The sequence below is a fragment of the Salvia splendens genome, chromosome 16, assembly GCF_004379255.2.
Source record: "Salvia splendens isolate huo1 chromosome 16, SspV2, whole genome shotgun sequence".
NCBI lineage: Eukaryota > Viridiplantae > Streptophyta > Magnoliopsida > Lamiales > Lamiaceae > Salvia > Salvia splendens.
In genome coordinates, this window is record NC_056047.1 from 30108916 (window position 1) to 30123829 (window position 14914).

At 42.2% G+C, this 14914-nt stretch overlaps 1 protein-coding gene across 1 annotated transcript; it reads right to left on the reverse strand.

Moving 5' to 3' along the window:
- Positions 1–8893: 8893 nt before the first annotated feature.
- LOC121770483 lies at positions 8894–9935 on the reverse strand. The gene is made up of 2 exons (XM_042167207.1): positions 9727–9935; positions 8894–9185 (listed from the first exon to the last, which is right to left on the reverse strand). Exons 1-2 carry the CDS (start codon positions 9933–9935, stop codon positions 8894–8896), a joined length of 501 nt encoding a protein of 166 aa, XP_042023141.1.
- Between the last annotated feature and the right edge of the window lie 4979 nt (positions 9936–14914).

Genomic DNA, 14914 nt, shown 5'->3' on the forward strand with positions numbered 1-14914 from the left:
AAACATAATCTACAGACACAAGGATATATGTATTCCCGTATGAAGATTGGAATGGGCCCATGAAATCCGTCCCCCAGACGTCGAAGATTTCCCAGACGATTATTGGGACTTGTGGCATCTCATCTCTCTTTAAAATTCCCCCAGTTTGCTGGCATCTCTTGCAGTTTTGACAAAATTCAAAAGAGTCCTTGTGTAATGTAGGCCAATAAAATCCACTGTCTAGGACTTTTCTCACAGTCTTTCTTGGTCCAAAATGACCTCCACACGCCAACGCATGGCAATGATTACGCATATCCCTCTCCTCCCATTCGGGAATACATCCCCTGATTACCTGGTCAGCTCCCATCCTCCACAATTAAGGATCGTCCCAAAAATAATACTTTGCCTCGCTTTTAAGCTTCATCTTTTGGGCCCTGGAAATTTCTTGTGAACTGGGCACCTCTCCTGTGACCAAGTAATTTGCCAGGTCTGCGAACCATGGTTCAGCGTTCAGCTGACACTTTCCTTTCTCAGCATCTCCTGAACCTGTTATCGCCATTATTTCCTCCCAACTGATAGGTTTAGGAGATTTTCCAATGTAGTACAGATGTTCCTCCGGAAAAGCATCAGGTATAGCTTCTTCCGTCTCTCCCTGAAAAATTCGACTTAGATGGTCGGCCACTTTATTCTCTGTCCCCTTTTTTTCTCTCACTTCCCAATCAAATTATTGCAAGAGTAACACCCAACAGATTAACCTTGGCTTGGATTCTTTCTTTGCCAGCAAGTACTTGATAGCCACGTGATCGGTAAAAACTATCACCCTCGACCCCAGTAAGTATGGTCGGAATTTCTCGAATGAATACACGACTGCTAACATTTCCTTTTCCGTGGTGTCATAGTTTTTCTGGGCTTGGTTGAGTGTCTTCGAGGCATAGAAAATCACGTAACTTTTTCCATCGATCCTTTGACCTAGTACCGCCCCCACGGCGAAGTCGCTTACATCACACATTATTTCAAACGGCAGACTCCAATCGGGTGCCCTGATGATATGGGTAGACACTAGCTTATCCTTCAATAGTTGAAAAGCCTTCTTACATTCTTCGTCGAAGACGAAATCAACATCATTGTGCAACAAGTGGGTGAGCGACTGAGCAATCTTCGCGAAGTCCTTTATGAATCTCCTATAAAAACTTGCATGCCCTAGGAATCCCCTGACTTCCTTCTGATTCGTAGGGTAAGACAATTTCGAAATCACATCGACCTTTGCTTGATCCACCTGTATCCCCTTCTCCGAGACTACATGCCTTAGGACGATTCCCTTGGGTACCATGAAGTGACATTTTTCGAAGTTAAGGACCAAATTCTTCTCCTGGCATCTTCTCAACACTACGTCCAGGCTGGCTAAACAAGAATCGAAAGAGTTCCCATATATGGTGAAGTGCCTGGCGCATTGCATAGTCCAAACGGCATTCTTCTGTAAGCATACGTGCCAAAGGCGCACGTGAATGTAATCTTCTCTTGGTCTTCGGGATCTACATAGATCTGGAAGTACCCACTGTATCCGTCAAGGAAACAAAAATATTGTTTTCCAGCCAGCCTTTCTAGCATCTGATCAATGAAGGGTAATGGGAAATGATCTTTCCTGGTTGCTTCATTCAGTTTCCTGTAATCGATGCACATCCTCCACCCAGTGACAAGTCGAGTTGGCACCAATTCATTCTTATCATTTTTAACTAACTGAATTCCGGACTTTTTAGGCACCATGTGAACCGAACTAACCCATTTACTGTCTGATATGGAGTAAATGATGCCTAGGGAAAGCAGCTTCAAAACGTCCTTCAGAACTCCCCCCCTCATGTTTGGATTTAGCTTACGTTGAGGGTCCCTATAAGCCTTCGCACCTTCCTCCAACCTGATGTGGTGCATGCAAAGATCCGGACTGATCCCTACTAGGTCTGAGAGAGTCCATCCTATTGCCTTCTTATTCCTCCTGATTACCTCCAGTAGATCTCTCTCCTGTTCCTCGGTCAAGTTGCTGTTGACGATGACCGGGAAAGTCTCATTTTCTTCCAGATAGGCATATTTGAGGCCTGGTGGAAGCGTTTTCAATTCCTTCTTGGGGGTACTTGCTTCCTGGGGCAAATGATTTTTCTCTTTCACATCAGTTGTCATTCCCTTTCCAGACCTGGAAGAATTTTCCATACTAGCCACATGGACTAATCCCCTTGACTTGTTGACTCTGGATTCGCACAGAATTCCAAAATAGTTCGGCTAGCTCTTCATCCGATAATTCCCTTGTGTGCATTGCCTCACACCATCCAGCTACCTCTTTGTCGATAGAGTGACTCAACTCTGAATTGTCAATCTGCTCCTGCATCAATTCGGTCTCAAGATACTCCTGGAGCAGGGGGTTAATAACATCGATAGCATGCAAATTCTCAACATCTAATGGTTTCTTCATTGCCTCATCTATGCTAAATGTATATTTTTCCCCATTATAATCCAGGCATATGGTCCCATCAAAAACATCGATAATGGTCTTAGCTGTTCGCAGGAAAGGTCTTCCTAAAAGTACGCCGCTAGACTCAGTAGATTCATTATCACTTATTTTGATAACATGGAAATCGGCAGGATACAGAAAATCATGCACCTTGACGATAACATTTTCTAAATCTCCCTCAGGACAAATGCACGACCTCTCCGCCAATGAATTACCACTTTTGTATCTACCATCCCTACTCCTACCAACTTTTTGTATATGGAAAGCGGTAAAACATTTATTGACGCCCCTAAATCACACATAGCATGCTCAATTCTGACATCACCGATGGAAATGGGTAAGGTGAACATACCTGGGTCAGTGCATTTCGAAGGCATCCTCCGTTTCTGAATCACCGCGGACACATTTTCCCCAATCAAAATCTTCCCACTGGGCCTTGTCTTTCCAGCTATAAACTCTTTGATGAACTTGCTGAATACCAACAATTTCAAAGCCTGTAAGAACGGTAGGTTTATCTCCAAGTTTCCAAAGATATACATAAAATCGACCGGTTCATCCTTCTTTTTCTTAGACTCTCCTCGGTGCGGGAACGATTTCAATTGTTTCTCTGCACTTGTAGAACCTCCAGCTAAAAGTTTGCCCGATTCTTTCCTCACAACTTCATTTTCCACTTCCGGCTCTGGGTCTAGGAAAAATGGTTCAGCTATTTTTGATTGCGGTCTCCCCAGATCACCTTCCCGAATGTCATCTCCTCTCACGGAACTCCCTACCTTCGAATTTTCAGATTCAGGAACCAAGTCTCTCCCTTCCTTGCCTTCCGTGGGAGGTGTTTCTTCAATCTTCCTCATCATTGGACCTTCGTAACCTCGCCCAGATCTTAAAGTGATTTGACTGATATTTGCCCTATCCGGTGGCCTTACTGAGGCAGGAATCTTTCCTTCTTTTCCTCGTATCTCGCTCAAGGAAGTTGCAATCTGGGACAGTTGCTTGGCCAGCATGTCCATCGCTTCCTTCTGCTCCAACTGAGCGTCCTGAAGCTTATGCACAACGTCATTGTTTTGCATATGTTGCTAAGAACTGACTAGATCATTCACCATATCATCTAGATTCCTCGGGGGCGTAGAATTTGATTGGCCCGCACTTGATCCTGAACCCAGATTTGGTCCACTTCCTTGGTTCTGGAGAAAGTTTCCCTGACCTCCTAAACTATTGTTGTAATGATTTCCTGGCCCCTGGTTCCCCTGGTAATTGGTTTGGGGATTCTGATAATTTTCGGGATAGTTTCTTTGGTGCGGCGGTACATAAGGGTTCCCCTGGTGATTATGATTCCTGTTCCCCCAATTAGAATGATCTCCCTTGTTCCGGTTGTTCCAGTTGTTCTGCTCCTCCTGATTTCTTCCAGACCAGTTAGTCTGCCTCTCTGGTTGATGTGTAAATTGGGTGTTCTGTTGTGGAGGTGGTTGGGCCGGATCGCTATCAGACCATCTAAAATTTGGATGGTTTCTCCATGGTGCATCCCTCTGTTTCCCGGGGTTCCAACTCCCATCCGGATTCCAACTCCCCATCGCATTCACCTGGGCCTGGTAATCTCTTTCTTGAAGGCCGTAGTATTGCTGGGATGGAATATCTCCTGGGCCAGGAGATTTCTCTTTCTCTTGTGAGGCTGGCGGAATGGTCTTCTCGATTGCATTCAAAAGTGCTTTCTCGAGCCTATCTATCCTCGCCTCGACTCTTTCGTCATCTTGCTCCCTCAGCACGTTTGCTGACCCTCTCCTCATAATATTCCTTGGGTTGTCGTATGCCTTCTTAGCCTCTATTAACTTTCCCAAAATTTTTCTTGCTTCACTTCCCTTCTTCTTTGTAAAATTTCCCCCGCTCGAGGAATTCATCAGATCCTTTGACTCGAGGTTTGCTCCTTCATAGAACAGATAATAAATCCCTCCCTCAATAATCCTATGATTCGGGCAAGCATCTAGCAATCCTTTAAACCGCGACCAATATTGACTTAGAGACTCGTCGTACTCCTGCTTGCACTCCACGATTTCCTTCTTGAGAGCGTTTGTCTTGTTCGAAGGGAAAAAGTAATCTAGGAACTCCAGCTTGAAATCTCTCCACGTACGGATGGAATCCTGACGCAGTCTCAGCAGCCATGTATTGGCCTCTCCCTTCAAGGCGAACGGAATTGCACGTAGGCGGTAATCCTCTTCTGTTGTGTCGTTGGGCCTTTTCTGAATACTGTACAGCTTGCTAAACTCATTTAAAAACTCATATGGACACTCGTTCCTACGCCCGGAGAACGTCGGTAGATTGCCCAGCACATTTTTTTAATATCGATGGCCCTCTGACGCGGATTCATAACTATAGCCTGGGCTGGCTCACCATCTAGATGGGTAGTGAGCGAACCGATCTCCGAATCTGGATCGACTACGTGTGCCATGTCTCTGATCCTCGCCTCCTTTGTTTCTGTTTCTGAAGACGACGTGGGATCTTCCCTTCTTAACGAACTCCAATCCTCGTCACTTTCTGAACCAAACGGAAATGGATCTCCCGTAGATAATCCCGATCTGGTGGTGACCGTAGATGCTATGTCTCTGACCTGCCAAATAAACTGATCGTTCCTCCACCCAGATGAGTTAGCCAGTGTCAAAACCGTGAGCTCCTGCTCATAAACTGAATATAAAGAAAAAGGAAAAAAAATAAAAAATATGTACGCCAAAATCTTCTAAACACACTCATAAATTACGTCATCCATCCCCGGCAACAGCGCCATTTGAAACTTGCCTAAGGAAACAGTGTGTGCTTTTGTGCTAGGCCAAGCTCTCAGATCCAGAGAATCCGCTAGATCACAAGGTCTAGGAACTCAGAGGATTCTGGAAGTCTCGGTCGTCGGACACACTAATTCCGCGTTCAAAAACCCTCAATCCCACGAAGATGGACGCGTAAGAATGCATTCAAAAGACTCTGGAAAGGTGAATGGCTGCTGCCACGCAAATTTGGGTTGAGGCAACTATTACTAGACCTAGGGATAAAATATAACACTAGACCTAGGAAATTGAAAACATCATGCAGACACGGATTATCATTTAAACAACAATAACTCAAACGAACTTCCTTGACCTAGTAAACGGCTACCTAATTTAGCTAAACAGAAAGCAATGTGCAGTGGGTACCATCTTCCAGAAACTGCAAGTACGGAAATAAAGCTGCAGATAACAAACTAAGGATTTAACTAACAACGACGTACATCTCATTACCTGATTTAATCGCGAACATGAAGCAAACAGAGTAAATATTCAGATTCAAACAGAATGTAAAAGTTTGGATGTCGGAAACTTGCGATTAGCCGGAAATAAAACAGATCTACATATACTAGACGAAGGGAAACAAAAACACGGAAACGAGACATCAACTACGATCTGTTTTAGATCCACCTGTCGGATGCTTAATCCACTCCGGATCCAAGCAATCCGAACCCAACCACAAACAAAATCAACTACATAAACTCCGATTTGACTAATCTGTTCCGATCACAACAACTAACCACTGCTCTACTCCGACTCTACAGATCAGCGCGAAAAGCATTTAGATCAGTAAACAACGACAAACTCAAAACAAATACCATCCATGCCATGAAATCAACAGCATCAAAGCAAAAAATAGGAATTGCATAGATCACGATAATTCGACGGAAAACAGAGCCGAGCTTCGAACAGCGAAGCTCGGTGAAATTCACAGCAGCAAAATGAAATTAAAACAATAAATTGTATCTTCGCCCCACGTGAGGACGGTGTTACGCAACAACTAACGGAAAGTAAAACCCGAAACCCCTGCCTATTCCCGAAATTCTCAAGTGTGTAGAAGTGTATATGTGAGCTCTCCGCCGAAAGCAAAAGTTTTTTTCCCAGTTTTTATAGGTGCGGAGGTGATCTTCTAGAAGCCTTCGCAGAAATCTTAATTCTACCCTTCAGCTTTGCGATCTCCTCCGTCAGGACATTTTTCCTTCATACTGCTCACTTTATCGCCAATTTCCTTCCGCAATGCAATTGTCCTCTTTTCTTCCTGGACCTGGCGAAACCTTCTACACACCTGGCTTAAAAATGCGTTAAGCCCCGTAAATGCATGAATTCCACCCTTTAACTAATGCATGAAATTAGCCTTATCAACAGGGCCAAGGATCTCCTCAATCTTCACCAACAAGTCTCAAGGGAGCACAGTGAAACAATCAAACCCCAAACCCTAAGGTTACTCCGATTACTACTACACAGTAGCCACCCCAAACATCAAATGTCTCACAACCACAGCCACATGGCTTCAAGAACACCAGACGTTCACGGATCTAAGAAATCAACCGAAGATCTTCCACAAAACAACCAGATTCAAACTCAATCGTTCGAAACCAAAAGGAATCTCCAAATCAACACAGGAGTTGAGAGATGAACACTCAGTTCTCACTAAAATAGAAAAGAGAGTCACCGGAGAAGAAGATCAGAAGACATTTCTGAGAGAGAGAGAGGGAAAAGTTCTAGAGGGAAGCCGGAGACGAGGCATGTAGAAAGAGAGAGCATTGAACAGACTGAGTAACCGAGAAGGGATAGGGAGAGTTTAACTCTCCCAACAAACACACCCTAGACCCAACGGTCCACACTCACGATCCACGTGAGATGGCCACGTGGCAGCCATCGGAGTGTCCCTTTTAAGTATTGGGCCAACCCAACATTGGTCACCAATTATAGAATGGGCAAACCAATTAAATCAGCCCAGCAGATTAATAACAAGCCCACAATTGAAGTCCACAATATTTCACAGTAGGAAACAATTTAAAAATAACTTTAAAATGAAGTGACACTTTTAAAATTGTTTGTAGCTAAAAACGTGCCGCCCGTTTAAGTAGGAAAGTGCTTGAGTCTTTCTATTTTTATTATTATATAAATCTGAAAATTTAATAGCTCTTATTTATTTCTATCTTCTTCCTCTCCCTAACTCAGCAGCGGCCATGTTGAAAGTAGTTTTCTTGGAACTATTTTAATTTTCAACCCCTCCTTCCCGTTAATTCTTTAAAAATTTCGACATCAATGATATTCATCCAAAGCATTATGATACGATTTCACTCGTATCAGAAGTAATATCATGAATGGAGGAGGATAGCAGATTAACTTCTGCGTGCGAAGGTCTGCTCCGTCAAGCAGAGTATTGGTTTTGGAAGAAAATAGAGAAAACGGTAATTGTGGGAAATAACTTCTCATTCATAAAGATGTGTTGAAAAGTTCCCATTTTATATGCTAGGACCCTAGGGTGGTTCGACCTACCTATCCCTCGGGAAAGAACCACAAAGAAAACCCGAGATAGAGCTTATATATACTCCCGACTCCTTACTCTATTACATGATACAAAATAACCAAAGTAACTATAATTAACTAACTACTAACATAGTCTTTGGAATGGGCTGGAACTCTTCTCAATCGACGAGGTGGAGCCTTTGAAGTTGATGCAGCGGGATCTTCCTTCTCCGAGTCATCCTGACTCCTCTCTGGCTATGATGTCGGTTCTAATATGGACGGATTCGTATCAACTCCCCCCGGTTAGAAACGTTCTTGTCCTCAAGGACGAAAAAGGGGAAACGCTGTGACAGCGAATGAATCGGCTCCCAAGTTGGCGTCAGTTCATCATCTGACCATTGCACCAAGCCTTGATCCACAGGTTTGCCAAGCTGTATCATAACTCGACGATCAAGTAGTTTTACAGGCTTGACAATCGGTCTGGACATTATAAATTCGTCGGGAAGAGCGGTCAGGACCAGCTGTGATGCACCCTCGACAAAGGGTCGGAGCAAACTAACATGAAAGACAATATGAATCCGACAACCGGGCAGCAGTTCCAGACGATATGCAACTGGACCAATCTTCTCAAGCACCTTGAATGGCCCATAAAATCGACGAGCAAGCTTGGCTGATAACGGTCTAGCCACTGAATGTTGACAATATTGTTGTAGCTTCAAGAGAACTTTATCACCAATGTTGAAGCTGACATCTCGGCGTTCTTTATTGGCCACACCCCGCATGCGTTGCTGAGCACGCTCCAAATTGGCACGTAATTTAACAAGTAATTCACCTCGCTGGCGAATAAGATCAGCCACAGCAGGCGGCGTCGACAGAGACGGAGGGGCAGCCACCAACAAAGGCGATTCTCGACCATAAACAACGTGAAATGAGGAAGTTCCCAGGACCGAATGGTGAAAGCAATTAAGGGCCAATTCTGCCCAAGGAAAAAAATTTGCCATCTAGACGGCTTATCCGCTGTAAAAGCACGCAAGTACTGTTCAAGGCCTCTATTCCGAACATCTGTTTAGCCATCTGATTGAGGGTGGTAGGCCGTCGTAAAGTGTAGCTTCGTGCCACTTAAACGAAGCATGTGCTATCAAGTAGAGCTTAGGATGATCGGATCTCTGTCGGAAACAAGGGTCTTAGGAAACCCATGGTGCTTCACCACTGTATCGATGAACAATCGAGAGACACTTATGGCATAAAATCGAGCAGGCAAGGGCGCAAAATGAGCATATTTAGATAACCTATCCACAGTGACCATGATAACAGCGAGAAGGTGGAAGTCCAGTAATGAAATCCATGCAAACGTCTCCCCATACTTGCGAAGGCACATGCAATGGCTGGAGGAGACCCGCTGGACGACGCTGAGTGGAATATTTAGTGGTCTGACAATCAACACAAGATTCCACAAAATTCAGAACATCATTCCTCATTCGAGGCCAATAAAATCCTACGGCCAGCCGTCGAAATGTACGCTCAACGCCTGGGTGACCGGCAGTCGGGTTGCTATGATTCTCGAACAACAGACGATCCTGGGAAGGTGATTGGGGATCAACATATATACGCCTCTTGAAATAAATAAACCCATCACAATATGTTAGGTTTGGAGATGCAGTCCCATCAGCTATAGACAGGCGGATGGCTGCCAAACTGTCGGAAGTCTCTGTCTCGTGACGGAGATCAGTGGGTAAGGGCTGAGCTAGAGCAGCGAACAACACACCGTCGACATCAACATCAATGTCGCGACGGGATAAGGCATTAGCAATTCAGCTGGAGACCCCAGTTTTGTATTCAATCCGAAACTTGTAGCCCATAAGCTTACGGACATAGAGATGTTGATCCGGAGTTTGAATAACTTGTTGAAGTGAATCTTTTAAACTCTTCTGATCAGTTCGAATAATGAATTCCAGAAACAACAATTATTGCCTCCATTTCTGAACTGCTTCAACGATAGCATACAATTCTTTGTGGTAAGTATAGGCGTTGCGATGCCCGGGACCGAGTTTCTCACTGAAGAAAGCAAGTGGGTAACCATCTTGAAATAAAACAACACCGATATCGAAGTCAGAGGCATTTGTTTCCACACAAAATATACGGTTGAAATATGGGAGACGAAGGACAGGGGCCGACGTCATTGCGAACTTGAGAGCTACAAAGCTTTCGTCTGCTGCGGAAGACCACTAGAAGAAGTCCTTTTTAAATAGGTCGGTGAGGGGAGCAGGAATCATTGCATAATGGGCTATGAAGCGGCGATAGTAACCTGTCAAACCAAAAAACCCCTTTAGTTGTTTAACTGTCGTTAGTTTCGGCCACACCACCATTGAATCAATCTTGGAGGGATCTGCCTTAAGCTTCCCATCCTGAATTAAATGGCCAAGATAATCGATAGTTTGACTCCCAAAAGAGCACTTGGAGAGCTTGGCGAAAAACTGATTATCCGCCAAAATTGACGGAACCTCGCACAAGTGACGATAATGGTCCTCCAAGAAAGGGCTATACACAAAGATATCATCAAAAAAAAACAATGACAAACTTACGGAGCAATGGTCGGAAATGGAGTTCATGGCCGCTTGAAAAGTCGATGGAGCATTGGTGAGGCCAAACGGGATGACGAGGAACTCAAAGTGACCATCATGTGTCCGAAAAGCCGTCTTAAAAATGTCATCTCTATGCATACGAATCTGATGGTAGCCCGGACGCAAGTCCAACTTAGTAAAGAATTTGGCCACACCCAACTCATCAAACAATTCATCGACTGTTGGGATAGGAAAATGATCTGGAATGGAAGCCTTATTGAGAGCCCTATAATCGATGCAGAAACGAAAGGACCCATCCTTCTTGTGTACCAAAAAAAAACGGAGAAGAGAAAGGGCTTTGGCTTGGCTGGATTATGCCTTGTTCAAGCATTGTACCAACTTGCTTCTCGATCTCATGTTTCTGAAAATAAGGATACCGATATGGGCGGACATTCACAGGCTTGGAGTACGGAAGTAGGTGGATACGGTGATCAAACAGACGGGATGGTGGCATGCCCTCCGGTTGCTGAAATACCCATGTAAAATCGGACAAAACTTTGTGTATGGAGTCAGGCAGATTCGAGGGAAATTCTTAATGTAGAGAAGATTGAGCCACGTCAGAAATCGGCGGAATCCCGACTATTTCAAACAGTTCAGTCTAATCTGACTGAGACAACAAAGTGGTCAAAACGTGGACTGAAATCCTGCATGGTGTAGCCACTGACCCGCAAAGCACAATCAAAGAATCATCACGAAGGAATTCCATAGTCTGGGTGACATAATCGTATGTGACACGACCTAACGATTCTAGCCATTCCATGCCTAAAATGATGACGGGGCCGTGGAATGCTTAGATATGAAGATCAATCAGAAAGACATGTCCTTGTAAGTCGACCACCGTATGTTTGCTGACATGAGAACAAATCAAAGATTCACCATTACTCACATAAACATGAAAATGTTTAATTTGTGTCAAAGGAAGACTTAACTTTTCCGCCACCTGCGGATGAATGAAGTCGTGTGAGCTGTCTGTATCGACAAGTATGTTAACCGTGACAACTTGAATAGAGTCGACAATATTAATTGATTTGGTGTGATGTCTCCCTTCCACAACATTCAAGTGAGATAAGTCGGTGGTGATGAAATTATTTTCGGGTAAATCACTCTCAATTTGCTGCATATCGATGTCATCATCGTCAACACCCATGTAAGCAAGAAAGTTATGCTTACAGACATGGCCAGGAGCCCATTTTTCCTCTCAGTACTAGCACAAGCCACGTCGAGAGCGATCAGATTTCTCGGCACTAGACGGACGAACAATCGGTAATTTCCCTAAATCATTGCGAGATCAGTCTGGAACAGGACGCGTCTGCTGTGAAGATTGCGGGACTGGAGATGTAGATACTGGTAAGGCGCTGTAAGGAACTCTCGAATCTCTGTGCACTGTCTCCGTGGATTATTCGAAGAAGATGGCTGGTTGTCCGTTAGGAAAGCCGATAATTCTTTGGCCAAGGCAAAGGTGGAGGCCAGCGTCGCAGGACGGTGCAGCTTGACTTCCCGCTGCAATGGCTACTTAAGACCAGCAATATAAATGGGCAAGAGGATGTAATCCGGAATGCTAGAGAGCTTGTTTTGTAAGCGGTCAAACTCTAGTTGGTAATCCGCCACTGTGTCGGTCTGACACAATTTGGAAATTAATCCAATATAACTTTCGTAACAGCCCGGATCAAACCGATAACGAACCTCATTCAAGAAATCTGGCCACGTTACGAAATCAGTGTTAGAACAATTTTTTCATCCATTCGGATGCCGGAGGATCAAATAACGAAACCACATAGTGTAATCAGTTTGCATCGGGCATCATCATATGATCGAAATAATATTAGATTTTGAAAATACAATTGGCGACATCAAATCCATCGAAACGTGGAGGATCCATCCGAACACTTTTATGTTGATCCGAGTGATGATATCCAGTAGAGGGCCGAGATGGCTGGGGATACCAACAAGACATTCGGCGAAGCACTTGTTGATTTGTGTAATTTGGTCGATCAAAGGTTGTAGTGAACCCAAGGGAAGGATGCGTATTTGGCCATGTATGTCGAGGGGGTGTAGGTGTGCGGAAGTTGCCGTGAAATTCCTGACCAATGGTGGGTTGAAACAGGTATTTATTGGGTGGTTGAGGGATGTGTAGACTTGATTGTAGTGGGAAGTTCTGGGGTTGAGAAGTTCCAGACGGTTGTTGTTGTATGTGATTGTCGATAACTGCCTGAGGGAGCGGTTGTTGCAACCAAGGAGAGTCACGGATCGAGTTGGGCAGCGGCATAGTTGAAGCAGATAAGGTAATAGCAAACGGCGGACCAGTATCCGGGCGTGGTGGAGGTCGAAATTTCACCGGGCGGTGGTCAGAAGCAGCCAATCTGGACTCTAACTTGGAGATTGAAGCCATAATCCATTCCAACTGACCGGTTGGAATAGCTCCGGGTGGAGGAACGGCCAACGTCGGAATGTGTTAGTCCGGTTGAACATCTTTAATTGGTTGCAATCCAAGTTGTTTCCTATTGGGAATAATGGGTATGTTGTTCGGGTTGGTAGCCATGAGAACGTCAATGAAGGCACCAGATGATACGATTTCACTCGTATCAGAAGTAATATCAGGAATGGAGGAGGATAGCAGATCAGCTTCTGCGTGCGGAGGTCTGCTCCGTCAAGCAGAGTATTGGTTTTGGAAGAAAATAGAGAAAAGGGTAATTGTGGGAAATAACTTCTCATTCATTTAGATGTGTTGACAAGTTCCCATTTTATATGCTAGGACCCTAGGGTGGTTCGACCTACCTATCTCTCGGGAAAGAACCACAAAGAAAACCCGAGATAGAGCTTATAGATACGCTTGACACCTTACTCTATTACATGATACGAAATAACCAAAGTAACTATAATTAACTAACTACTAACATAGTCTTTGAAATGGGCATAGCTCTTCTCCGTCGACGAGGTGGAGCCTTTGAAGTTGATGCAACGAGATCTTCCTCCTCCAAATTGTTCTGACTCCTCTCTAGCTGTGATGTCGGTTCTGATATGGACGGACTCGTATCACATTAACTCAACAACACAGAAATTTATTTAACAAAAATCTTCTATAGTCGTTCTCAATAACTACACGCCTTTTTATAGGCAAATAATGAATACAAAACCTAATAATCTACATAATGAGATAAAATTAAATAAATAATTGAAGATTATTTCTAATTTTATAATATGCAATAATGAATACAAAACCTAATAATCTACCTAATGAGATAAAATTAAATAAATAATCGAAGATTATTTCTAATTTTATAATATGCAAGGACACAGAAAACTAATCAAAATAATTACGTAAATCTTTCTAACTTATTTCTAATGAAAACATGATTTAAATATTCATATACTCAATATTAATCCAACGACACAATGAATAAAATAGTAATCCTAACTTGAGACGACTATCACATCATTATTTGTTCTCTGTAGTATGTCGGAATAGGAGATGAAGCAGAATATCCTTGTTGCATTCATCTATTAAATTAGGTAATGCTAAGACTTGCCATAAAATGACATTTTAGTAAATATAGATGTTATAACTATTAATGATTGAAATAGCTTATTAATTGCTCCAATAAATTTACGCTTTTACCCTTTCTATTTAATTGTAGTTATTTTTTAATTTCACTGTCTTTAATCCGTTTTTTACATTTATTTATTTATTTTTTAATTTTTTGTTTTCAGTAATTTATTTTAAAATTATTTTTAATCTAAGATTAAGTTTTTGTCTTCTCTAAATGATTTTCTATTATACCATATTATAGTTGAAATCAATAATAACTAAGTTATGACAAGATTAGATAGTCTATAATATTTTTATTATGTTATATTTTAAAATTATCAATTATACTAAAAATATAGGCTTTATTATAATACTATAATTTTACAAATTAATATACTAATTATTTTTTATATACTATGATATAATTGTGTTTACATAGTTATCCTTTTCTTTTTATTTTAAACACCTTATGTTAGGTTCTAACTTAAATTTTATTTAAAAATAATAAATCTTAAAATAGAATAATTTTTTTTTAAAACATGAAATTCCCATTCCCCATAAGTCTCTGTCAATCTCCCACTCTCTTATAAAAATCAAAATCATTCCCACATTGCATTTGTATATTAATAATCTATGAGCCTATAATATACTCCCTTCGTTTCACAAATATTCATTATTTTTGTTTTGATCCGTCCCATAAAATATGTACTTTCTAATTTGGGAAACTTGTTTCTCTCAATTAAGGTGAGACTCATTCTCTTCGGACAATACTTTAATTACTTTTTATTTTTTCCTCTCTCTATTTTTTTCTTTTTTACATTACCAATTATGCATTAAAACTCGTGTCCAACCAAAAATGTATACTTTTATGGGACGGAGGGAGTACTAAAATATTTTAAAAAATAATTAATAATACCAAAATGTAATGTTATACTCCACATAATAGTTTACATGTTTATATACCTTCCAATTATAAGTTGTGATATAATCTAATAATAATAGCAATTAATAT

Excerpts from the sequence above, each read along its gene's own strand:
- LOC121770483 (XM_042167207.1), bottom strand. The coding sequence starts at position 9,935 with ATGACGTCGGCCCCTGTCCTTCGTCTCCCATATTTCAACCGTATATTT. Across the intron at positions 9,186-9,726 it reads GAAGCAGTTCAGAAATGGAG|ACCACTAAATATTCCACTCA; the intron begins GCAATAATTGTT and ends GTTGATTGTCAG.